The 27909-nt window shown below is 38.7% G+C and overlaps 2 protein-coding genes across 7 annotated transcripts in view; one reads left to right on the top strand and one right to left on the bottom strand.

Annotated features, from left to right (window-relative positions):
* The first annotated feature begins 27 nt into the window (after positions 1–27).
* LOC126373451 (uncharacterized) lies at positions 28–5754 on the top strand. The gene has a single exon (XM_050019610.1). It carries the CDS (start codon positions 28–30, stop codon positions 5752–5754), a length of 5727 nt encoding a protein of 1908 aa, XP_049875567.1.
* Positions 5285–27909, bottom strand: part of LOC126373089 (fasciclin-2-like) — a 35939-nt gene continuing 13314 nt past the window's right edge. The window contains exons 2-17 of one of the 6 annotated variants that reach the window (XM_050019082.1): positions 18339–18495; positions 17317–17471; positions 16228–16358; positions 15523–15663; positions 15175–15312; positions 14956–15096; positions 14395–14528; positions 13806–13918; positions 13482–13629; positions 13094–13313; positions 8921–9195; positions 8608–8743; positions 8039–8195; positions 7417–7603; positions 7205–7262; positions 6840–6974 (exon numbers count right to left, since the gene is read on the bottom strand). In XM_050019082.1, coding sequence (XP_049875039.1) covers positions 7238–7262; positions 7417–7603; positions 8039–8195; positions 8608–8743; positions 8921–9195; positions 13094–13313; positions 13482–13629; positions 13806–13918; positions 14395–14528; positions 14956–15096; positions 15175–15312; positions 15523–15663; positions 16228–16358; positions 17317–17471; positions 18339–18495 — 2258 coding nt within the window. In that variant the 3' untranslated portion in view covers positions 6840–6974; positions 7205–7237. Of the gene's footprint in view, positions 6975–7204; positions 7263–7406; positions 7604–8038; positions 8196–8607; positions 8744–8920; positions 9196–13093; positions 13314–13481; positions 13630–13805; positions 13919–14394; positions 14529–14955; positions 15097–15174; positions 15313–15522; positions 15664–16227; positions 16359–17316; positions 17472–18338; positions 18496–27909 lie in introns of those variants that run through there. The other 5 variants (XM_050019080.1, XM_050019081.1, XM_050019085.1 and 2 more) reach the window with 5 other exon arrangements.

Below are 27909 nucleotides of genomic sequence, written 5' to 3'. Positions count from 1 at the left end.
GCAGCAGGGAAATAGAGATTATTGAAGATGCCTATTACAAGGAGTAAAGGAAAATTGGAGGAGCGCGGCCCGGAAGAAGCTCGAGACATATTACACGCATCGACATCCGCGTCCGCGTCCGCGATCGCAACTGAACCGAAGGAGCCAACTGAACCAGTACCTACAATCGCGCCCACGTTAGACCCGAGGCAAGAGCTTTCGACCGCGGCATACGTTTCACCGACTACGCTCCGCCACATAACGTACCACGCCCCCCCGCGTTCGCCGTCGCGTGTCCGGGATGCGTCGCCTGCGCTCGGCAGTCTCTCGTCGTCCGCCGCGCAGACTGCACAGGTGCGCGCTCGTGCGCGCGCTCGCGTCATCGACCGGTCGCGTATGGAACCGCCTCTCCCCGCGCCCCCGCCCTCGCATAGGGTCCCGTCGGTAGGCGGATCGATGAAGTCACGTGAGAAAGCGATACTACGAGCTCGTGAAGAAGTATTGAAGATTAAATTGGAACTTGCGGAACTCAATTTAAGAAGAGCTCGTGAAGAATCGGAAAATGAAGACGATTCAGAAGGATCGACAATTCCCGAACGGGAAGAATATGTTGATACGTGGCTGAAAGAAACCAATCGAGAACGGTCGGTCCCACCACCGCCGTCGCAGTTGATAGAAGGAGCCCCTCTTCAGACGACTGATCCCGTGAATGACGGGCGAAATCTTGTATCGGCGCCGAATGAGGGACAAACTGCAATTGAAGAAGAGCCACCACTAATCAACATTGAAGAAGAAAAAGAGAAAAAAGAAATACAACGAAACGAAAGAAGATCAAGAAGAAAGCTAGATATATCAGAGCTAGCATCGGCGATAGCCCTCGCTGCCCGCGCCGGTCAATCAACACCCGCGCCGCGGTATATATCCGAATTACCGTTATTTTCGGGGGCTCACCACGAATGGCTGTCATATCAAGCTGCTTACAACGAATCAAGAAATTACTACAGTGAAGTTGAAAATATCGCAAGGCTTAGAAGAAGTCTAAGAGGGAGAGCACTCGAAGCAGTGAATTCGTTATTAATTGCGAATCCCAAGCCAGATGAAGTGGTGAACGCATTGAAGACAAGATTTGGCCGGCCCGACGCAATCGCAATTTCAGAGATAGAAAAGTTGAGAAGTTTACCGCGCTGTAGTGAAGCCCCAAGAGAAATATGTGCCTTCGCGGGAAAGATAAGAAACAGTGTGGCAACACTACAGGCATTAGGAAAAGAACAATATATGTTCAACCCGGAGTTAGTACGTGTTATCACCGACAAGTTACCATCGATTCTGAAGTTTAGATGGTATGAGAAATCGAGTCGGGACAAGAAAGAACCGGATTTAGTTTGCTTCGCGAACTTCATTGATACAGAAGCGGATTATTGTAGTCAGTTTGCGCCGCCGGAACAAGTGGACATGAACGATAAATTCAAACAACGTGCAGTTCAGAAAATTCATACTCAAGTGATACAAACGGACAAACCAGTGTTAACGTGCCCGGTATGTGACAAATCTCATTTAGTTCAAAGTTGTGACGTTTTTAAAAATTCCGATATAAACAATAGATGGGAACTCGCTAAAAAATATAAACTGTGTTTCAAATGTTTACGTGTTCGAAAGTGGAAACATTCGTGCAAAATACAACAGTGCGGAGATCAGGGACGCCGTGGCACACATAACAAACTATTGCATAACCCGCGATCAGGAATTATTAAAACAATAACAGTGGAGACAAATTCGGAATGTGTAACTGCGGCTCGTGCGGAAACAAAGGCATGTACATACCTGAAGGTGTTACCAGTGCGTGTCAAAGGACCGGCGGGAGAGATGTCCGCCCTCGCCCTCCTCGACGACGGGTCAACGGTGACTTTAATCGAAAGTCAAATGGCTGAGAGGATTGGAGCTGAAGGCGTCGAGGAGCCTCTCATCATCGAGGCGATTGGTGACACCAGGATAAGTACACCGAGATCAAAACGAGTAAAGATCGAAATAACAGGTATGAATAATTACTCTATCACTTTAAGTGCTCGAACAGTGAATAGCCTGAATATTTCTCCACAAGCCGTTAGTCCCATTGATATTGTCGATTGTGATCACTTGAGAGAATTCAGAAATGAAATTATATATGAGGGCGCCAAGCCGACCATTTTAATCGGGCAAGATAACTGGAATCTGCTTATAGCTGATCAGATTCGAATTGGCAAAAAGGGACAACCAATTGCGTCACGAACACCACTCGGATGGGTGCTTCATGGGACCAGGACACGCTCATTAGGTCAGTTAGTTGATTATGTAAATAGAATTACTGAGGTTAATTATTGCAATAATGATAATGAAAACGATTGTGCTAATCAACTATTAAAACAATACTTCTCATTGGAATCCCTGTTGGTCAACCCGAAACGACCGCTTTCTGACCCCGAGATGAGGGCAGAAAAGCTACTCCATGAAAATACTAAGCGGAGGGATGACGGCCACATTGAAACGTCGCTGTTATGGCGCCGTGATGATATTGTTATGCCAAATAATTATGAGAATGCTTACCGTCGTCTTCTCTCAGTGGAGAAGAAATTAGACAGGGAACCAGACTTGAAGGTAAGATACCACGAGGAGATGAATGCACTGATCGAGAAAGGATATGCTGAGCCTGCCCCGGAAAACTCGACACCTGGACGTACTTGGTATTTGCCCCATTTCGAAGTTCGTACCCCTGCCAAGCCCGGTAAGGTGAGAATAGTACACGACGCAGCCGCTAAATATCGTAATGTGTGCCTTAATGATCATTTGCTTACTGGTCCAGACTTACTGCAGTCGCTGCCCGGTGTCCTGATGAGGTTCCGACGCCACCCGATAGCCGTGACAGCTGATATAGCCGAGATGTTTATGCAGGTGAAAATAAGGGAGGAGGATCGTGACGCCCTGAGATATTTGTGGCGCGGTAACGACCGCGACGGGCCGCCACATGAGTATAGAATGTCATCATTAATTTTTGGTGCATCCAGCTCCCCCTGCACAGCTATATTCGCGAAAAATTGGAACGCGAAAAGGCACGCGGACACACACCCTGAAGCGGTAGCAGCGATTGAAAATCATCATTATATGGATGACTATTTGGATAGTTTTCCCACTGAAGAAATTGGAATTGAAACTGCTTTATTGGTACGTAATATACATAGAGAAAGCCACTTTGAATTAAGAAAATGGAATTCCAATTCGAAGAGGATTTTGCAAGCTGTCAAAGGAGAACAGCATACGGAGACTGTCGATATAGGACCAAGCTTGAGCATGGAGAAGGTGCTCGGCTTAGTATGGAGACCGGAGAATGACAACCTAGAGTTTAATCCACATCTAGCTAGAGTTTCACCAGTCCTATTGGAAAATAAATCCCCTACGAAGCGAGAGGCTTTGAAAATTGTTATGTCTCTTTTTGATCCATTGGGCTTAGCCTCACCTGTAACAGTGAGAGCTAAGCTAGTTTTACAGGAGGCATGGAGACGAGGAACTGGCTGGGATGAAGTTCTTGACGACGACCTGTCAGAGAGATGGAGCAGATGGCTGAATGATCTCCGAGACGTTTTGCGCCTCACTATACCACGGTGCTACAAGGGATACAGCACCGCCGCGAGGATCGAGATGCACACGTTCGTCGATGCAAGTGAGGTTGCCTACGCTGCCGCAGTTTATTGGAGGATAACGACCCCAGATGGTGAGGTACATTTATCATTAGTATTAGCGAAGGCACGCGTAGCACCTGTGAAGATAATGTCCATCCCACGTCTCGAGTTACAAGCTGCTGTACTGGGAAGCCGTCTTGCCGCCTCAGTTTTAGAAGAACATCACATAGAGATAGAATCGAAAACTTATTGGACTGATAGTAAGACTGTGTTGACTTGGATAACATCAGGATCGAAATCTTATAAGCCTTTTGTAGCTCACAGAGTCGCTGCCATCGAGGAGCATACAGCAGTGAACGAGTGGCGTTGGGTACCGAGTCGCCTCAACGTGGCAGACATCGCCACACGAGAGACAACCCCCTCCTTCACGCAAGCCAGTCCCTGGTTCACCGGTCCTGACTTTCTACGAGAGGGTGAGGCTACCTGGCCTCACGATAAGCCACCACAACTCGAGATCACCGGTGAGGAGAGGACCATGATACTTACCGAGGTAAGAGAGAGGGCGAGAGCCAGCCAGGCGATTCCTGACCCATCACGTTTTTCGCGGTGGGAGAGGCTACAGCGCGCCACTGCTCGAGTATTACAATTCTTAGCGCTCTGTCGAGTTGAGAGAACACACTACAAAAGGACTATGAAAAAAGGCGATCAAGACCCTGATTGGAAGAAAACAAGCGCACGTCAAGTTTCGAAACAGAGACCTGTACATGTTAATGATAACAATGATAAAAATTTTCTGCCCTTAGATGCTTTGTTTATTCAACAAGCGGAGACTTTGTTGGTACGGGCCAGCCAGGAGGAAGCGTTCCCTGAGGAAGTGCGGGACGTAGAGGACGACAAGGCGGTATCTTCACATAGCCGACTACGTTTGTTACCCATAGAGATGAGAGGTAAACTTTTATGTATACGTAGTAGAATAGCAGCGGCTGAAGATATACCGGAACCGACCCGCAGCCCTCCTGTGTTAGACGGGAATCATAGAGTGACTCGTTTGTATATAGATTGGACACATCGCTCTCTGCATCACGGGGGAGTAGAGATGACCATAAACGAGATACGTCAGCATTATTGGGTCATCAAGCTACGCACGACAACAAGGTCTATTGTGAAGAGCTGTTTAATGTGTCGTATTAGGAGAGCGACACCTCCAGTGCCTGCGACTGGAAATCATCCGAGAACGAGACTTGCTCATCATCAACGTCCGTTTACTTTTACGGGCCTCGATTACTTTGGACCGTTATCTGTTACAGTGGGCCGCCAACACCAAAAGCGCTATGTAGCGCTTTTCACCTGCCTGACCACTCGGGCAGTCCACCTCGAGGTCGCCGCCAGCCTGAGCGCCGACTCCGCGATCCTCGCTTTGCGGAGGATGATAGCGAGGCGAGGCTGTCCGTCTGAGATTCACTCGGACAATGGGACCAACATGCACGGAGCCGACCGAGAGTTGCGACGCGCGCTACAAGATGAAGCGTCGCAGCGCTCCATCACGTGGCGATTCATCACGCCCTCTGCGCCCTTTATGGGGGGTGCATGGGAGCGCCTAGTAAGAACCGTGAAGACTGCCCTGCTGAGCGTCCTACATGAGAGACATCCGAGAGAAGAGGTCCTCGCTACTCTGCTCTGTGAGGTAGAGTACTCCGTGAATAGCCGACCTCTCACGCATGTGTCGGTAGAAGCCACAGATGACGAAGCCATCACACCTAACCACTTCCTGTTGGGTGGTTCTGCTCGTGTCCCACTGCCCGGGACTTTCACCGAAAAGGATATAGACCATCAACTACAATGGAGGAGAGCTCAATACTTAGCCGATCTATTTTGGAAGAGGTGGCTAAAAGAATATTTGCCAGAGCTACAATACCGGCGGGAGCCACATGGCCGGGGTCCTTCCATACAACTCGGGGACCCAGTCCTGATAGTAGATGGACAGCTTCCGCGCAACACGTGGCCGCGAGGCCTCGTGGTTGCAGTCTACCCGGGCGCTGACAACGTCGTACGCACAGTAGAGGTCCGCACAGCCGGTGGACTTCTAAAAAGTCCGGTTAAGAAGTTGGTATTGCTACCAAAATGATCGCTCACGCAGAAGAAGACTGCAGAGCCCCGACGAATCCGGACTCTGCACGGCGGGAGAAATGTTCGCGATGATTGACTTTTTTATTTTTTGTGAAAGACATTATGGTGTAATTTATGTGAATAAACAATTAAAAGTGAAAATTTGTTAGGAAATCATGTTATCTTCATTTAGTATGTGTTAGAGCGAGACGCAATGCGAAATAAGGACAAAGAATTGTGATAAAAAAGGACTTAAAGAGCAGGACAGACTATAGAACTTGTGATTGGAGGAAAATGATTTTGATTAAGTTTTGTTTTTGGGTTATTTTTGTATCATTTTCACTTAGAGTTGTAAGGTTTTGTTTGATAATTATTGTTTTTTATATTTTATCACCTGAAATAATGTTGTTACGTGTAGATTTAAGTATGTACCTTTTAATAAAACTTATTTTGTTCATGTTTTTTATTAACCCAGAGAGATACATAGGAAAAATGATCCATTTTTAAGGGACTTTGCCCCAAATAGTAATGAAAATTCTAGATTACTGAAATATTTTTAAAGAGAAACACTATTTATGATGTATATTGATTAGGAAAGCTAAGGATCATTGAATTAAGATAGTTTTTGTTCGAATATTCTTATTGGAAAAATAATTATAAGAGAAAATGTGTCTAACTGATAGTGAAAATAAAGAATCGGAGAAGTGAGGCACACCCAGGAGTGGAATAGGTACGTCATTTGTATAAAAGGAAGTCATTTCCTAGCAATCGGGTCAGTTGGTTCCTATCGCGCGCGCATACTCGACGTCTCCGGGCTCTCCTGCGGTGCCTCGCTCCTCATTAGTATCAAGAATTGTAAGAAGCATTTTTATTTCCCTGTTGCGGCGACCAGCACCCCCTCGGTGTAGGGCGTTCATGGGCCTTGGTCAACTTCAGGTTGGCCATCTAGTCCGTACGTCCAGCACATCTAGTTCGATCATCCGACTTTGCTCCTTACAAAATTTAATTACGGGGTTTTTCCAATGCAAATTAATATTATTGTACTTCACAGATAATGAAAAGAGGTGTGCCTCAATGCATTCATAGTTCGACATTCCCTTCAATCCCCTCTATACAGCCGAGTGTTTCCCAGTTATGACTCCCGTGGACTTATTATATTCGTATTCTTTATGTCCATTGTCTGGTCTCTTCAGTGTATCTGTTGTTTCGCTATTGTCTTTCAACAGCCCTTTCTTGTCTCTGAAATCAGAAATTCCTCAATGAAATATTTTAAACAGCGCGTGAGATTATAATGCTATTATGCTTTCTACCCTATAATATTAGAAAAGTTATCACATCGAGTTAAAAGCACAAATAATAATTATGTAAGAATGTTAAAACAGTGGTAAGGAGACTATTGAAAATAAGATAAGATAATAAAGAAACAACAACACGTGGCTTCAAAAGACAGTCATGAAAATAGGGCACACCTTTACTAGGGAAACTTCTAGATGTTTTTAGTTTCAATGATCTTCTTGTTGAATCGTACTAAAGGAAAAATATAACGTATCAGAAATAAAAATATAAATAATTATATTTTGATGTTTCAATGAAATGAAAACATTTTAAGTTTACTTTAATATTTAATTATTTTAATATTCTCTTAATTTTTAATACGAATACCATTCTTACTTCACTCTACCTGGATTGTTTATTTGCTTCTTTCTTCTTCTTATTTTTCTTAAAACAACAAGTGGCAATCATTCCTTTCTTCCTAGTGACCAGGAGTAGTATGTCTAACAGTACGATGCATAGTATCACAACTGCTATTGCGATGCCAACAATCTCTCCAGCCGACATCGTCATCCGTTGAGCTAAATCTTCCATCACTAAAAGAAAAAGTTTACGACATTTTACTTCTTCATAATTTACTATTTATTTTTTATTTATTTAATTTATTACAATAAATATATACGTATTATAAATTACGGCCGAGAACCGTAAGGATGTGGACTATTTTTATTTTATTGACGTAACTTATTTTAGATTTACCTCAGATGGCTTTGACTACTTGCTCGGACAAATGGGGAGCGCTGAGGGCTAGCACCCGGTATAAAACTTGGGCAGAAAAGAACACATTCCTCTAACAAGATTATTTGCTACCACTTTTAAGAGTACTTTCAAGAGACGGACTTAAAGCTTACCGCGATATAACTGGAGTCCACGCGGACGTATATCGCGGAAATAGATATAGTATTCAATATTGGTTTAAATTAATTTTGTGGCCTTGCTGACATTCGTTTGCCATCGAAATATCGACTTACTTTCAACGGTAAACTCAAGTCGCGTAGGCGTCGAGTTGCCGACGGAATTATGCGCCACCATCTCTAGAAGATACGTCGTGTTTTCACTCAGGTCATCTAATGCTACATTTGTTGTTGGTGGGATTACTTTTACTGTACAATTTGATTCAGTTCCCTCCTGAAAGGAAATGTATGAAACCATTAGAAGATGAACAGAATTGTTTTGACGCTTTGGTGATTTCATCGAATGATCTTTAGAGGTTTTTGAATAGGTAGGTGTATCTACATTTTTTGTGTGCTCCATGTTATCTCTATTTGATTGTGGGGAGACCTGTGCCCAGCAGTAGGTCGTACATAAACAGTTTAGTGTCAGAACACGAACACTACATAACAAGACCACAAAACAAGATTCTCTGAATCTCTGGATTGAATTCATTATTAGGTATAAATAGAACCTGAGACATTTTGCTAACGGGTTCACCAACAGATCTATTGAATGTTATTTTTTATTAGTTAGTTATGTTATATGTTTTTATTTCCAAACAAATGTGTTATGTTACTTATAGAAAATCTTGTAATAGGTACTTTACCGGACAATATTTAATGACGTAATAATCTATAAGGTCTCCATTATCCTCAGGAGCTTTTATTTTTAATATTTTATTTTGCAGAGGTACCTCAGTTAAATCCGCTTCATTCTCCCACGTTGGGGGTTCTGGAACCGATCTGGAAATAAAAAAGTTACTTGGATTATAACTTATAACAAATATGGCGCCCAAATTTCAATATAATAATATGATTACCCCCTCCGGTTGACGATTGAAACAAAATAAAAGCAGATCATATTTTAGCCTAAACTATAAAATCGATTACTTCATTTTCAATATCAATAAAGTAACTTACTTGCCAGGAGTATCAAATTGCAGGAAAGGCCCTAAAGGTCCCGTACCAACTTCGTTTATCGCCGCGAATCTTATGAAATATCTGGTCATTTTCTCCAGTTTGTCAATTTTATACGGGATTCCTATGGCCCAAGTTCTGTTCAAGTGGATATTGGTAATGTTATAGTTTAGCTCTGTGTCATATTCTGCTTTGAAGCCTATTACCGGTGGTCCTGTGTTCTCGGGAGCAGTTAGTTCGAAAGTGACTGACGATGCTGTTATATCACTAATTTGAACCTGAAATGAGTTTGTCTAATAAGGTCTTAGGTATAGCTGTCATTTTTGCGTAACTTGTCGATTTGTCTCTATTGGCTAATAAGTAACCAATTAATACTCTCCATTGATGACATCTTCCAGATTGAATTTCAAATGTCATGCTACAAAGCTTTTTAAGGTTGTCACTAATATTCTCATATTATTTGTACGAGAACACCTTACACCCCCCCCCCTCTTTTTGCGATCAAAAGTAAAGATTAAAAGTCCTAGTTATTACGTTGATCATACATCCATACAAGCGGTTTACGGTTATAAATTACTAAGCTAGTTCTATAAAACATTTTTGATAAAATTATTGAACTGTGAAACAAAATGTGTACAGCCAGTTTATCATTCTAGTTCAGTTCACTATGTAATTAAAATATATTTATTTGGCAGTCTATTAAGGTTGACAATTTTGTCAACATATTTACACTCGTGCTGATTTGATTTATATGGTGTGCATGCAAAATAGTAAGCGTTCAATATTTATGAATCTGGATTCAACAGCTATATTTCATTTTATGTTATACATATATGGCTTGTATAGAATTCTTTCAGATACCTATCATTTTTCATCGTATCCTTTCTCAAGACTGCAGTACGTACTAGATGTACACCAGACCTATGGCTCTAGAGTTACGAGTAAAAAATATTGATCACAGGATTTTAAGGAGAAACAAGGAAGCGATGTTGTCAGCACGGTGTCGGTTTTAATAGAGGATTATAATTATATTCACATAAATACACCAGGCGGCGCTCGGGCGCCATCGAATATATACTAGCGACATCTATTGCACAGTAGGTTCTAGATATCTTGGTACCTCTACGAATTCCCATACTAACTAGCGCCATCTATCACAGAGTGGCAGGTTACCATTAGAAACTCCCTCCATTCAATGACAGATGGCGCTGCTCGTAATTCCGCTACTCGCGGCTAGGTGGCGCTACATGTCACACAGCAGGGAAAATATGGGGAAATCAAATAATTATATAGGTATCTATAATAATTATGCTGTCTTGTGACATGCTGCCAGCCTAGGAGCATCATAAGATTGCCCACCCAGACTCCACCACCACCGAGTAACATATTTGATTTTGTTAAGCAATATAGGTTCAAGGGAAAAATAAAATCTACTCGGTAACTCTCAATGGTAGTAGACGCCTGAGTAGGCATACCCTACAATACTCTTATCGAGCAATAAAACCCAAACAAATAAGATTACTTTATTGGAGTAACTTAAATAACATTTCGAAGCTAAGTCGATAGGTACTTATCTATACTTATGTTAAGATACAATGCAAATCGGTAATAAATAGAATTCGTTTTGAGCTAACTTATAATGACATTTTCAAAGTAAGTCGGTAAGTTAAATGCTAATAATATAATCGGAATAATCGATGATTATGTACGTAAAGGGGAATTCGTTTTGATTTAACTTAGATAACATTTTCAAACAAAGTCGGTAGGTTAAATGCTAATAATCGGAATAATCGGTGATTATGTATGTAAAGGGGGAATGCTTCGTTACTAAGATTCATTAGGAAGGGGACAAATATTGTTAAATGCCCGGGTGATGACTCCACGCGCTGTCCGGATCTGCCACTCGTGTGACGCCGTCGTGGCCCGGTATGCAGCGCTCGATGCGGCCCAGCCGCCAGTAGCAGGGCGGTAGCCGCTTCTCCCGCACCAGCACCATGGTGCCCTCGCGAAGCCCGGGGCCCTTGCTGCTCCGCCATTTGTTGCGCTCCTGTAGGAGACAGATGTAGTCTCTCGACCACCTTCGAAGCAGACTGGACAGGAGGGGACGTGGTCACGAGCGCCTTCCTCGCGGGGCCCACGGAGCGCGTCTCGTGCTCAGGCCTGCCGAGCGACACCGAGTCCAGCAAGTCAGCTCGCGCCCGCAGAAAAGACTTAAAATCTCAATAAGGTATTTGCCCTTCGTGCGACTACACAAACCCTTCGGTGAGGTGTGGTCTTTCCACATGCCCAGCGTCGATGGAGCTCGTCTGCTCGCTGGAGGTCGTCGTCGTGTGCCGTCTTCGTCTCGGTCGTCGTCTAATTGGTATCACCGCCACTCCTGTCGCTCGTTGACCGTCGTCGAACCGGCCACCTCGTCGTCGTTTGGCTGGAGATCGCAGCCACTTCTGTCGCTCGTCAGCCGTCGTCGGACCGGCCACCTCGTCGTCGTTTGGCTGGAGATTGCAGCCACTCCTGTCGCTCGTCGGCCGTCTATGTACCGGCCACCTCGTCGTCGTTTGGCTGGAGATCGCAGCCACTTCTGTCGCTCGTCAGCCGTCTATGTACCGGCGACCTCGTCGTCGTTTGGCTGGAGATCGCAGCCACTCCTGTCGCTCGTCAGCCGTCTATGTACCGGCCACCTCGTCGTCGTTTGGCTGGAGATCGCAGCCACTTCTGTCGCTCGTCAGCCGTCTATGTACCGGCCACCTCGTCGTCGTTTGGCTGGAGATCGCAGCCACCCCTGTCGCTCGTCAGCCGTCTATGTACCGGCCACCTCGTCGTCGTTTGGCTGGAGATCGCAGCCACTTCTGTCGCTCGTCGGCCGTCTATGTACCGGCCACCTCGTCGTCGTTTGGCTGGAGATCGCAGCCACTCCTGTCGCTCGTCAGCCGTCTATGTACCGGCCACCTCGTCGTCGTTTGGCTGGAGATCGCAGCCACTTCTGTCGCTCGTCGGCCGTCTATGTACCGGCCACCTCGTCGTCGTTTGGCTGGAGATCGCAGCCACTCCTGTCGCTCGTCGGCCGTCTATGTACCGGCCACCTCGTCGTCGTTTGGCTGGAGATCGCAGCCACTCCTGTCGCTCGTCGGCCGTCTATGTACCGGCCACCTCGTCGTCGTTTGGCTGGAGATCACAGCCACGTGTTTTCGGTTATCGACCGTCTTCGTACCGGCCGTCGTGTTCGTCGTCTTGCTGGAAATCACAGCAAGTATTGATAGAAAACCGTACTGACTTATCGTATCTCGATGTATTCTTCTCCAATCCTTCGTGATTCCCCGTAGTTTTCACGGATTTCGTTTCCAGCCGCGCTCTTCACAGCGAAGAAAAAGTAAAAAATGGCGGCGCACGCGGCTCCCTTCTTTGGAACCAGTATCCGCCGTTCGCCTCTTTCTGAAACGTGCGAATTCGTCCACACGCTTGTTATCTCGATGATATGGAGTGTAAAGATCTTGAGCCAGCACAAATATTTCACCAAAAAAAAAGATGATCACAGGATTTTAAGGAGAAACAAGGAAGCGATGTTGTCAGCACGGTGTCGGTTTTAATAGAGGATTATAATTATATTCACATAAATACACCAGGCGGCGCTCGGGCGCCATCGAATATATACTAGCGACATCTATTGCACAGTAGGTTCTAGATATCTTGGTACCTCTACGAATTCCCATACTAACTAGCGCCATCTATCACAGAGTGGCAGGTTACCATTAGAAACTCCCTCCATTCAATGACAGATGGCGCTGCTCGTAATTCCGCTACTCGCGGCTAGGTGGCGCTACATGTCACACAGCAGGGAAAATATGGGGAAATCAAATAATTATATAGGTATCTATAATAATTATGCTGTCTTGTGACAAATATGTTTACAATACAGAGTGTTAGTGATACCGTAACCAATACTGAGGCGGATGATTCAACTCATTCTTCTGAGTTAGTATTTAGTGAAATATTTCGTCGCAAAAGTATAGAATTGGAAATAATTAAAAAAAAAGATTAAATTCCACTACATATTAACTCAGAAAGATAGTCTGAATCATTCCCCTCAGTATTCGTTACGATGTCACTATCAACCTGTATCATTGATAAATACCTATATGACTCCTCAAAAGATTTCATATTAAATATATTCGAACTCACATGTCCCATTGGCGGTGGTATGAATCCCTTTTTGACGTGTATTACTTTCTTGGCACTTCCGAGATGGTTCTTGGCTATACACTCGTAAGTTCCATAGAGGAAGTTTTTAACAGGTTTCAACTTTATATAGTGTTCAGTAGTCTTGCTTATTTTAGCTGACCATAGTTGGTTTACTTCCATTATTTTTTCTTCAGGCGCCAAGTCTGAATTTCCTTTAAAACTGTGAATAAAAGTTACCAGAACAATTTTATGCAATTAGTTTTGTCTCCTAAAACTCCTTACTTCAAGTTACCTAAATGTCAATTATCAAGTTAAAATACTTTTAAAATCTACACGGTTATTTTTTGTCTTCTGAAAATATATTGCTTTCTTATAATTATCACCTTACCTCCACATCACTATGGCAGGAGGTTGACTTTCGTGTTCGCAACTTAGGTTCACAGTTTTTTCGTCCCATGCCCATACCATTTCTTCAGGATTCTTAAAATGTGGCTTATGTAGAACTTTCAAATACATCTTCTCTACTGTGAAACCAACTGAAACCAGTTAAATATATTGAATATTAATTGCCCAACCTTTGTAGGGAATTTCATGATTACTCCAATGTCAGTTTGAAATTTATGGAAATGATAATAATATATTTCTTTAAATAACGTCGTCTTCAGGATTTGTCCTTGTTTGGCACGTGTCTGTATTAAGTTAGATTTCTTACCTTCATTACTTGCGTTACAGTAATAAATTCTTTCGTGGAACTTTTCGATTTTGTCGAATGTTAAAACGATATCCATAGAATTTTCCGAACTCTTGTTTCTAAATACTGGCTGCCTGAAATATAAAATTAGTTACATAGCCTTCTTATATAGTTTATACATTAATACTTTATACGTGTAAGTAAGGACAATTGCTAATAACCAGGGGGAAAAATGACAATTTTTGTAACAACTTTGGCTATCTTACAAAACCGAGGTAATGTTTCAAATTCTTGTGATAGTTATATAAAAAGTTTTTACCATCCCTATCATTACAAAAACTTAAATCTGCACTAAGGCTTTTTCAACTTTCATGCCACTCATGTACGAAACTAGAGATTTACAAATGTCCACTGCATATTTGGCGAATGAAAACATGGAGTATCTTAGAAAAGCGTCATCGGAGAAACTGATCATGAACTTATTCTACCTTCTAACAGTAATTCCATTGATCCAAGTCGTACGTTCAGACTTCCCCTATCGTCTTCCATAAATGACGAATCGAGTTTGAATATGTTCAACAACAAAAATATATATATCATAGCTACTTACGCCGGTTCATCTCCATAGTAAAGTATGATGACATCAGGTCTAGGCCTGCCTGTAGCTGCACATTTGATGGTCGCAGGTGACCCCTCCGCAACTGTTATGTTTTTAAACTTTGATATCCTTGGTTTAGTGTGAACCTGTAATATTCACATAAATATGTTATATAAAAGTATGAACTTAAAAGGTGAAAAAGAATTAAATTCCATTCGTTTTATATGTAATCTGTCTAAATATTAGATTTCTGAATGTTATAAAAATAATTTACCAGGCAAAAAAATATCAGGAGTTTAGTATAGAAAGGTTTTTTTTAAAAAAGGACACACTCCGTACCTCAAAATTTATTGTTTTAAATAATTTACTCTATAACAAATAACGTTATCTATTGCCATTCTACAATGTAAATACAGGTGAAATTATAAAATAATAATCATAAGTTAGACATTAGTAGTTAGTTGTAATTGTTTCTTGTTATTTAGCCTGAAGTGTTTCACTTCTAAGAAAAGCTTTGCAGATGAGTTTCAACTCTAATGTGAAATCAATAAAGCAAGCAAATCTTTTATTTACCTCTACAGTGATATTCTTTGCGGTCACCCCAGCTTTATTATGTGCAGTACACTGGTAAACACCACGATCTTCTTCTGTTATATTCTTAAATACAATTTTACTGAAATCTTGATGCCACGTGACATTTTTGATTGAGCCAGCCTGAAATTTGATAATATCACATCATATCAAATAAACTAAGTAATTTAAATAAAAAGTTACTTTCCAGAAATTACATACATGATTTGGGAATTTTCTCCAAATATAGGATGGTAGAGGAAGTCCATCTGCTAAACAGTCTAACGTCAGTGGTTTCCCTTCTACAAGGACGTTGTTGGGATTTGCAGAAATTTCTTTCACTACAGGAACCTTCATCACCTGTAAAAAATATTGCCTTCTATTTATTAAGCTTAGCCTAAGCAATTTTAAAAAAAAATAAACAACGTTTAGGGTCTATCTTGACACCGCGTTTGCCATCAACAAAATAGAATATGCAGTTATATAAAGGGTACCTCGCCTGGTTGGGCTACCAATTTCGTGCCGGCGACCTGTAAGGTAAGCCTAATAGATAAGTACTACGGTTATTACCTCAGCTTTGATATATCTGTCGACGTTTTCACCAGTATCTAAAACTTGTGCTTTGCACCGATACGTTCCTGCATCATCTTCCGTAACATTTTTTATTACCAAACCCACTTGTATGATGTCATACTTGTTATTGACCGTTATCTGTAAGAATATAGAAATAGTACATAATTTAAAACCGATTTGTTTTGTAATCATATTTTGAAATATCACTTGCAGTAGAAAAAAGGCCCAGAAATGTTATGTTTTGAAATTGTGTGTTGTTAGTCTTCACCTTCAAATCTCAAAAACACAAATGTTCAATCAATCAATAATACTTTATTGCACAACGACATATACAAAGGACATAAACACAAAAACATAAGCACAATAGGCGGCCTTATTGCTAAACAGCAATTTCTGCCAGGCAACCTCAAATGAAATGTTTTCTAGTTTTACAAAGTTATAAGTTATAAAGCAAATATTTTTTTAGTTAAACCAGTAAACGTTTGATCTAATTTAAGTTACCTTTAGTGTTGTTTACTTTGAAGTGGATTCTATAGCGCTTCTAGTACGCTTCTGTTTAATTTTGAAAAACAAATGCTAATTTCCATGTCCATCAATTATTAGATTTATATTATCAGAATTTGAATACAGAATCAAATTTATACTTTATTGTTGTTTTCTTAACTCGGAAATCAAAGAATAGACGCACTTTCACATACTTACTTCTTCATCATCTTGGCCTTTACTCCAAGTTATTTCAGGATTACTATCAGCTCTAGCTTCGCATGTTATAAGCGAATCCTGACCTTTTATCAGATATTGGGTAGCATTTGCATTAACAAAGTATAAAGGATCTGTAAAAATGATAATCATTTAAATAATTATTTAAACTTATATTAAGTAACTTATAACTATGTACAATCTAATGTAAGATTTATTAATATAAAGGCTCCATTGAACTAGGATACCAGGTTGTACAACAAAGTGGGGTACCTTCCCTTTAAACAAACTGCATACATTTTATTGGTGATGCAACCGTGGCATCCTTGTGAGAGGATTCTAATATTTTAAACGTGGTTTTCTGTTATCTATATATCACAAATGAAGGTCTATTGTTTGAAAAGTTCATAGAGCAATCCTTAGTGATTACTATTATAAAGAAACGTGGAATTCTACTTAATAATAAATACGGAATCGTGTAAGTTATAATACTTATACTTAATTTCTTCAAGTACTATATAATGCGTATATGTTTGTATTGTGCTTGTGTATTAAGCGTACATTATCTCTTGCTAAAGTTCGTGAACAGTCCGTAAACTTAATGACTTTAGTTGTTAAAGGTTTTGTACACAAGAAACAAATCGTCGACATGAATAACGGAGAAGTTAGTTAGGTACATAAGTAGCCTATACATGTCCCATTTCTGGGCACAGGCTTCCCCATCGTTCATCTCGACAGAGCATACTCCTCCACTCTGCTCCACTGGTTAGTAGTACTTGGGTTAGTAGCCCAAGACCAATGGTATAATGTGCCTTCCGAAATATGGAATCGTCTTGCTTTTCCGGGTAATCAGGTGATCTAGCCAAAGGACAGTCTCACAAAGTGATTTCGACAACGTCCCCATCGGGAATTGAACCCGGACCTCAAGATTGTGAGCCCAACGCCATATAACCACTAGATCTCAGAGGCTGTTAGTTTGGTTCTCCATGTCTTCACGATATATTTCCCTGCAGAGAATTTAAAAATATGCCTAGGTCCTGTCATTATAAGCAGTGTTGTAACTTATGAATTTTAAGAAAGTAATATACATACCGTAAACTTCAATTTTTTGCGATATAGTATAACGTTGCCTGTTCATTCCCTCTGATACACATTTGTATATTCCGCTTAACGGTTTGCTAAGACTCGCTATGTGAAGATTAAGAGTATTGCCTTTCCATTCCGTGTACACTTTTGCTTTTCCTGGTCTTGTAAAAACAATTCATTATTTTTAAGGGTTGCGTAGAATACCTAGATATTTGTTTTCTATTGTTAGTTTCTATTCATCTCATTGTTCACACAGATTTAGAATATTCTAAAACGTGAGAATTTAGAGATCTGTAAATACGATGTCTTTCTTTACATTTTTATCTACGTTAAGGTAGTACTCTGTTTAGATTAAAAATAAATATTACAGCTTTTTTCCGTTTAGTGATCTATATCAAAAATGTACGATATAATAACTAACTGTGCTCATCAATTAGCTTACACTACCCACTCATTTCATCTGGAATATTATATTGTAATTTATAATAACGTCCTCATTTCTTATTAATTCACTAGAAATATTTATTACAACGGTCTTCTTAGAATATCTAATATTTAATCAATAAGAGCTTTCATCTGAATTACTTGCTTTTGATATGTTTTCTTTTTGTATATTTCAGGGAAGGAATAATATATATAAAATATCGCGCGCATGCATATAGAATATTAGGAAATATAACTACAAACATAGGTATGCAATAAACTCTCAAAAATATGTAGATAGATAACGTATAAGGTATTTGTGTACTTACATAATAATCGAATAAAGATAGGTTTTATCAGAAAACCTTGTCGTTTTATTAAAAAAGCTTAAAAAAAAAACTTTAAAAGACTTTAAAAGTTATATATACGGGACTACTTATAAATACTAACAAAAATGTATAAAAGTTCTAAAGTTGTCCTAGTGATTGCCTAAGTATCTAATATTAGAGTAGATATAGATCTAGGGAATAGAGCGTAAAAACCGCGCATGGCGCATTCGCGGCGTGTTCATCAGATCTGTACGAAGCTTACAGTATATTAATTACCCCGATTCTACGATCTCTTGGTCGTTAGGGCCTAGCCATTTGAGATTTTTCTTGGCAAGTACTGGATGTTCACACACACATTCACTGTAGAACGAGTCCCCGGACTTCCACATCTTTGAACCGACGAATTCATTGTATGTGAAGCAAGTGAAGCATTCTGAAACAATAACAAAAACACTATAATGATAGACTACCTTTGAGGTACCTATTGCGGTAATTAGAGAGTGAGTGGATTGTTGTAAATATCAAATACTTAATATAAATATATGATTCGAAATCGAACACAATTCGGCATAGCGACAACAGCTAAATCTATTTTTTTCTATCGTTAAGTAGACATTGATATTATAGATAGTTATAATTAAAACACATAATAACACATAATGTATAGATAGTTATTTTTAGTATTAGTATTCGTTTTCTGCATATTGGTTGGTCACCTGTCATGTACGGTCGTTATGTTGTGATCTATAATAATTAAATACTTAAGCCCTTATTTTAGATATTTTTTTACATTTTAAACTTATTCACACAAAATTATTACTCTGTTATTTTAAGATATTGAACAACTTTATCTGTTTGCCCAATTTAGACAAAGTTCCATTCATTTCTATTTTCCCTATTCGTCGCTATCCTGGTCCATGTTTTTCCGCTGTAACTTTGATGTCATCTTCAATCTGTTTTTTGTGTTTTCTTTTTACGTTTCTAGGATACCGGAATACTTCTTATCCTGTGACGTGTTCCTCTCCACTTTAGTTCCATATTCTAAATGTTACGCCATCTACTTTCGTGCGTTTTCTTATCAGTTTGTTTCTTACTCTGTCATTTTCCAATATTGTCATCTCACTGCAAACTTTTAATAAAAATACCATCATTACAACTAATCTAGAAAAGCAATACTGAAATTAGACATTTGCGCATATAAAAGTAGGTAAGTGCGCAATGTCAACCAATGAGGTTTTTGTAGCTCGCCAGATGACTCCGTTGTATTGGGGATTACAGGTTTACTGTCAACCAAGTCACAGCCACAGCCAATGATATTTAGGAAGTGAATCATAACATTAAACAGAGAGTGGGCAGTAACAATCTTGGTCAAGTTACTTATAAATATGGTAACTAGATCCGGTCAGGTTACAGTACTGAGAGTAAAAACCGTAATAGTTTGGCAGTCATCATAGGAATGCATCATATTATGGACTAACCACATTATTATGAATGACATATTAATAATTGAAAATGTAGTCCTCTATTAGGAATTACTTAATTAGTGTGAGTTAAAACTATATATATACAGGGTGGCCCAGAAGTTCAGGTTCAAAATGAAAAATTAGAAAGAGTGGCTCATTAGCTACCAGAAACACCCCCATGTATATTCAGCAATTATTTACGGTTTAGGAGATATGACCCATTTTGTACCTTTTTCTAGATTTTCTACCTTACTTCAGAAATAATCATTTTGTCGCTATCCCTTTCTTAATAATTATTTTATTTTACTTCACAACTATGCCTAAGTCTGTGTACCGCTCATTCAAATATAAATCAAAGTGAAATCAAAGATAAAAAAAAAGTTATCGGAAGTCAAAGTGAGAATTCGACCAAAATTGTTACAGTTGTTAAAACTTCGCCGAATAATAATAAACACATGAGATTGTCATGGACACTGAAAGTATTTTTAAAAACTGCTCCATTTAATAGGCTTTTAGAAACATTAAAAAAAGTACCCTTAATACGGGCAAAAAAACTAAGTAATTAGCCCTCAAAGATTGCAAGACAGACAGATTTGAAGGAAAATTTGACATTCTCATACAATGTAGCTGCTACTTTCTAACGTTGTTAAAGGTGCTCAAAGACACATTTTCAATTAAAAGTAAATAAAAATCACGCTTATAATCGCTAACAGGGTAGACATAGCAACAATCCGAAGACAAAACTTGCAGTCACTTTTGGTATTCGTATTTTAATGAAGGTACATAGATTTCAAGGAAAAGTTATCCCCAAACACTGTTGGTGATTCATACTATTGGATACTATGAATCACCAACAGTGTCCCTGAAAGTATTTCTAAAAACTGCTCCATTTAATAGGTTTTTAGAAACATCCAAAAAAGTACCCTTAATAAGGGCAAAAAACTAAATAATTAGCCCTCAAAGATTGCAAGACAGACACTGTTGGTAATTCATAGTATCCAATAGTATGAATCACCAACAGTGTTTGGGGATAACTTTTTCCTTGAAATCTATGTACCTTCATTAAAATACGAATACCAAAAGTGACTGCAAGTTTTGTCTTCGGATTGTTGCTATGTCTACCCTGTTAGCGATTATAAGCGTGATTTTTATTTACTTTGAATTGAAAATGTGTCTTTGAGCACCTTTAACAACGTTAGAAAGAAGCAGCTACATTGTATGAGAATGTCAAATTTTCCTTCAAACCTGTCTGTCTTGCAATCTTTTGAGTGCTAATTACTCAGTTTTATGCCCTTATTAAGGGTACTTTTTTTGGATTTTTCTAAAAGCCTATTAAATGGAGCAGTTTTTAGAAATACTTTCAGTGTCCATGACAATCTCATGTGTTTATTATTCTTCGGCGAAGTATTAACAACTGTAACAATTTTGGTCGAATTCTCACTTTGACTTCCGATAACTTTTTTTTTATCTTTGATTTGACTTTGATTTATCTTTGATTGAGCGGTACACAGCCTTAGGCATAGTTGTGAAGTAAAATAAAATAATTATTATGAAAGGGATAGCGACAAAATGATTATTTCTGAAGTAAGGTAGAAAATCTAGAAAAAGGTACAAAATGGGTCATATCTCCTAAACCGTAAATAATTGCTGAACATACATGGGGGTGTTTCTGGTAGCTAATGAGCCCATCTTTCTAATTTTTCATTTTGAACCTGAACTTCTGGGCCACCCTGTATATATATTTGTCACCATGCAGTCATTCAGGGCATGATATTATATTTCTTAACACTTTATTAAAAGCCTTTGTAAATTGAATATTGACTACTTGAAACTTTGTTTCATCACCACATGACATAACTTGCATTCGATCATCAAATAAATTTCAAAATTTTCGCGGTAATTCTTATCAATGTGAAACATCAATTTAATATAAGTAGAGAGAATTTCAACCAATAGCATAATGCATATCAACACACTCGTAAGTTTCGTCCAATCACAAGATAACGGTTGCCGCAGCGACTGCATCGCCTCTGACGGATTCGCCGAGTGCCTTCGCCGGTCTTCTGAGGCTAGCCGATCTGCCTAGAAGAAAATTATATTTTGACGAAAATACGCGATAACTCGTTCTCAAATAATTGGTGTGAGGTGTGGTGCTTGTTACCTATATATGAATTGTACTTTATATACTATAATAAGAACATTCTGGTATTCTACTGAAGCACGTTTTTAAGAACGATGCCTGCTACCTGAGGAACCCTTCCCAACTGCTGGATACTGATCTTCAATGTACTGAAGGTAGGATTTATATATATATCTTTTACTTTTAGGAAGATTGCAGCCGTAATACTTATTCAAATTGTGCGAATTGCTGCAGTTCTTCTTTGTTTTACGTCTACCCTCAAATGTTAGTACAAACCGTTTATTTCATTCGCTTTTGATACAGGCGTACATGTACGAAATATGTAGGTATATTCGTAATTATTTCATCTATCATCTCACTTGCGCGGTAAGTATAGACGCATTGTTAATAAAAAATTTATACCGTTTGACAGCTGCTTATTAACGACCCATGCAGGCCTATCAATAAGTTTTGGAAAGGGCCTACTGCCATCAAGATAAGAAAATGTACAGACCCAATATCGTGAGGAAATATCCAATCTCATCGGGAAAGGAAAAACGTGGTGACACTTGACATTTACGACTGTAATCCGTTTTCCGTTGTCGGAATCGTAAGCCAATAAGGGCCGAAAAACTATCCTAGCTTGAAGTATTTCTTATAGTTATGCGGATAAACCTCTAGAATGTATAGTTTTTGTTATTGATTAGTGCCGATTCTAGCTGACAAAACTTAATTTTATTTTAGTCAGACAGCTCTAAAATAGTGCCGTCCTCACGATGAGTGCAAAACAGAGATATAGCTAGGTTCAGAACTAGGTTCTGCAGGAATCAGCACCCACGTTTATTATGTACTTAATCAACGAGTTGTTTATTTTCACATCTCTTCACTAGATTTTTGTGCACTTTTGACCACCAAAGCAACGCGTGGACAAAAATTAAGTCGTACCTACTTAATTAATGTTAACTCAAATATTTCATTTTAAACTAGAGGAATCCACGTTTTTCCAAATCATAAAGAAAATTTCCGCTAACACGTGTATATTTAATAAAATTATTTTCGAAACAACAGGAAGTTTTACATCGCCCACTAGATAATGTGAAGGGAAGTACTGAAAGTACTGTTGTACTGAAACGGCAAAAGAAAAATGATAAAATTAGGTTTACTACCGCTCCGCTGTTATTATGAGTGACACCAGCCAGTGTTGCGAAGCATTTGAGTTTATGATAAACAAAAATCTTAAGCAAGGTGGAGCGTAATTTTTAAAATGACGGTGCCGTGATCATAATTATACCTAATAGGCAATTCTTACTCATGTGATCCATCATTACAATCAAACATTTTGTCGTGCGTTGTTTTTTGATAATATCTAGCAGATAATTTGATATTAATGTCTTAAGACGGTTTCGGTTGGATGGGAGCCATCGCATCGGTACGGCAACGCAGGACGAAAGGGGCAAGTCACAGGGACTGTAACCTGGAACCTAACAGAGGGCAGCAGTAGCTGTCAGTACTGCTGCCCTCTGGGCGCCATCCCACTAGCGTCAGACAGAGTACTGCGGGGCGGAAGGCAAGAGGGAAACCACTGCCCTATTTTTCCCTAAAAAAGTAGCATGGTGAAAATGCTGCACCGACAAGAACGTGGCTCTTAAATTGATGATCATAAAGACGGTTAATATTAATAAGTACCGATGGACTGCGTAATGATAGATACTCAACTATCCTGCCACTGAATAAGAGCGTGATCCACACTAGTTTAATTCTACGACATAAAAAATTATAATTATAAGCTTTGCATCTCACCTCTTCTCGATCAACCATAGAATTGTGTATAGATTAAAATAAAATTTTGAACTGCGTTATAATAATATTTTCTCGTAGGTACATTCTGCTTTACAATTTGAAACTAAGTGACCGTCAAGTTATTTAATAGTAATTATGTAATATTTTCTCATCCAACATTTTGATCACGGAACCCTGAAAGCTATCATAAAATGTTTACACTGCCGTCATACTCATGCATCATTAAAGCTATTTTTATTACAAGACATAAAGCTTAATAACCGCATCTTCTATTGCAATAATTTATTAATTATTTTTAGAAAAGGGCGGTCATAAATGCCATATTCTTAGAGGCATTTCTCCAATGTGCGATTTTAAACAAATACTTTTAGTAATATATCTCACCTGCCTATCTTTAGTAAATGCAGCATTTGAACCCCAATAGCTGAGTGAAAGTAGCTGCGAGAAAAACCTCGGCACAGGGCCTTAGACAACGAAGTATGCATAAAACTCTGTATTTCTACGTTAGTTTATTTTACAGAGAATGCCGGAATAACTTTGGACTCGCTAGTTTACTTTGTTATAAAACTTTAAATCTTTAAATTGCAGTGTTTGCTTATCTTACACTTACAAATCCTTGAAATCTCCTTTTTGCTACTTTGCGATAATAGGAAGCTAAAAATAGAAGGATTGCCTTATAATAGTCTATGAATTCAATTCTTTAACACGTGGAAATCCTACAAGTGAATAGGTCACATCAATACAAAGACATACTTACCCAGAATGATCTAACTAAAGATTAGAGTTACTTCACTGCTATTTTGAGAGTTGACAACCAGGGTATTGCGTTTATACAAGTATTTAAGCGGTTTAAGGGGGCTTAATAGCTTTTTGCAGACCAATCATGGCGATGTTATTTTTGGACCAAATGAATTGGTAGTAACACTAAGCTTTCAAAGAAACAATGGCGGCTTCATTGCGGTGTATTGTGATGCCTGTTGTAGTTATAATAAAAATATGAGTAAAATTTCACAAGTTTATATTTTTATTATTATGTATGTAAATAGTCTATAATACGTCTTACGCTGGAGATAGGCCTACCCTCAATCAACTGGAAGACGTATAAACCATACTCCACCACACTACTCCAGTGTTCAGGTGTAGCTTTAATGGAAATTCCTAATACACTTATCTATGTTAAAAATCCTATTTTTTCTTCTTCTTATCGTGTGGGTTTTGAGGTGCAGTATCAACCTCACCAACCCTGGTGTCAGGTTTATTACTGAGCCGCCAGACGCCCCTGACATGGCTCATGTAACAACTTTATACTTTCATCAGTAAGTATTAACCGGGAATAACAACTTGACGTGCTTTCCGAAGCACGGATCATCTTATTTTCGGACAATCACTTGATCAGCCTGTAATGTCCTGACCAAACTAGGGATCACAAAGTGATTTAAGAATCCTACTGGAATTGGTTATCTATCTTATATGTAGAGTAATGTAAGGAATTTCTTTAACGATAAAAAACAGGATAAATAGGTAATAGTTTTCCATAGCGTTATATTCTTCCGAAATCTCTTAAAATATTCTATTGCTAAATATAAATAAAAACATAAGGGCTTTTCTCGGAAAACATTGCGGATTGGAAAGAAAACATTTTTTCCCCCTAAATTATCGGTTCGTTAGTAGAAAAGCATTGGAATAGATGCAGACCGCTACGATTTAATGTTATTTCTCCCAAGTGGAAGAATTAGCACATTGGAAAACATCTACGGGGGAACGCGACCCTTGCCAATCTCACTTTTGCGAATGAAATGGAAAATATCGGGAATGGAACTCTTGTATTGCAAAGGGATTATGCATAGGGTGCGATATAACGGGCGTGACATATAAAACTATAATAAGATCCTTGCTTGGTTTTCTTTTGATACTAGTACTAAATATTTACAAAAATATCGGTCTGAATGCATTAACAAGGGCGATGGGCTGGTTACTTGAGTTCATAATCCGTCAGTGAGATACTTTCCAGTCTATGTTCGTAAAAAACAAAAATAGATAGCGCTGTAAAGATTTTCCTTCGTTTTTCAAACTTCTAAATTTCATGGATAACCGACATTATGCATGTTTTATCTTTGTTATTGGGTATAAATGATGACCATTTTAATTACACCCAGGCACAATTACAGCTTCCACGCATTATTATTCTGATAAAAATAAAGAGAAGCAATATAGATAGCAACATAATTCTACACATAATGTGATCTCAATATCAAGCAACAATTGTTTTTATATATGCTTCTGCCATCACATTGTAATTTTCACGTTCAATCTTGTAAGCGCTATCTATATTATTTTTGAAGAATGTAGCCTGGATAGTCCTTCATTATCTATGTTTGCAAGCCGATGATACACGGGACTACAGTGGTTTTTTTTTACTACCACATATTACAAATACATTACGTTATAGCTTTATTTTTTTTACGTATCATTTTCTATCGTGTGGATTGTGAGGTGGATTGCCAACCCTATCAGCCCTAGTGTCAGGGTTATTATTGAACCGCCAAAAGCCCCTGACATGGCTCATGTAACGACTATTAACTTGCTTGCTTACGTATTATCTTGAATTAGGTACCTTAAAAAAATAATAAGTATTTTGTACAATAATATTTTTTATTTGTTGCTCTTACAAAAACATTCCATAAAATGTAATGATTATTCAATAGTCTTCATAGGAACAGCCAGATATTGTTCAAGGCCGAAATATTTAACCCTAACCATTTCTATTACCACAGACAATGTCTCCATACTGAGTGCTCGTATAAAGTCCACTGCATCAAGTGTTATTGAAGTGACATAAATATTGTCGTAATATTTCTTACAATATGTAGTTTAGATTACCCTCGCGCGCCGACCGCATGCTCAATCAAGTCCTATTAAGGTTTCTACGAAAAGATTAGTCTTGGAAAGAAAATACCTACATTTCTCATATGCCCTAAATCTTTAGGTTTCTAGTTTAATCCAAAGCGTGCTTGTTGCACTAGAAGAAACAAAAAGATACCTAATTAATCAGAAATCAGAAATCAGAAATCAGAATCATTTATTCAACGTAATTATCATGGATAAACTTGTTGAAGGTCAATGTAACATTTTTGAATTTACGTCATTTCGCAAGGTGTTATGGCTGAGGAGAAGAAATGACAAGAAACTGCAACAGCAACACATCTTTTAAAAACCAATGAGGATATACATTACAAGTTATTTAATAACTAGAGGAACACATTCAATACCAGACATTTTTATCATTTAGGTAGTCATTAATCTTATAATAAGCTTTTTTACATAAAGTAAGCTTCACGTGAGCTTTAAATTTATTTTCTGACAAATTTAAAATATTATCTGGTATTTTATTGTAAAAACGTATACATAACCCCAAAAAAGATGAATTTAATTTACTTAATCTAGAATTTTGAATAGCAATTTTATGTTTATTTCTTGTATTGTAAGTATGCCTTTCACAGTTTCTCGGAAGGAGAGATAAGTTTTTACGTACATACATAATGTTTTCATATATATATTGACTTGCGACCGTCAGTATATTTATTTCTTTAAACAGCTCCCTCAAAGAGTCCCGACAACGCAGCTTATAAATAGCGCGAACTGCTCTTTTTTGAATGATGAAAATAGTTTCTACATCAGCGGCTCGACCCCACAGCAAAATACCGTAAGACATTATGCTGTGGAAGTAGCTGAAGTAGACAAGTCTAGCAGTGGGTACATCTGTGAGTTGTCGGATCCTTCTGACGGCATATGCTGCTGAACTTAGCTTGCCCGCTAGTGATACAATATGTGGGCCCCATTGAAGTTTTGAATCTACAGTAATTCCTAAGAAAACTGTGTGTTCAACAATTACTGGTTTATAAGAAATAATAATTTATTTATTTTATTTATTTACCTATTTATTTGTAAGTACACAATAAAACAGACACAAGGAACATCAAAGAAAACAAAAAGCACAGGTAAGCTTATCTCTAAACAACCAGATTACCAACGATTATCCACCTGACCTACGTGACGAGAGAAGATATTCAACGTGTACCTATTATATATAGACATAATACACGTACAAATTATGTGGAAAATAAATTAATACTAATTTAAAATAAAATAATAACCTTAATCTATTTTTAGAGATCTTTAAAATCGAAATAATTACTGACTCGGACGGGAGCTTGTCAAGCCGGGAAGAGCGGTCTTTCGGAGTTTCTCTAAGCACAAATAAGTTCTATAAAAACAATAATAATATAATATACATTTGTTTTTGATTAATTGATATCTCTTTAGGAATATTTTGTTCGACTCTATAGCACAGCGTAGGTAAAACTATGTAGTCAGAAGACAAACCTGCAAACATTTTTAATACTTATGCAAATCGTATTTGTTTTAGTAGATAAAATGAACTCTAAGTAAGATATAGTTATTATCG

The sequence above is a fragment of the Pectinophora gossypiella genome, chromosome 15 (assembly GCF_024362695.1).
Source record: "Pectinophora gossypiella chromosome 15, ilPecGoss1.1, whole genome shotgun sequence".
NCBI classification, from domain to species: Eukaryota; Metazoa; Arthropoda; class Insecta; order Lepidoptera; family Gelechiidae; genus Pectinophora; species Pectinophora gossypiella.
Note: the sequence above shows the minus strand (reverse complement) of the source record. Positions and strands in the feature narration are given on the sequence as shown.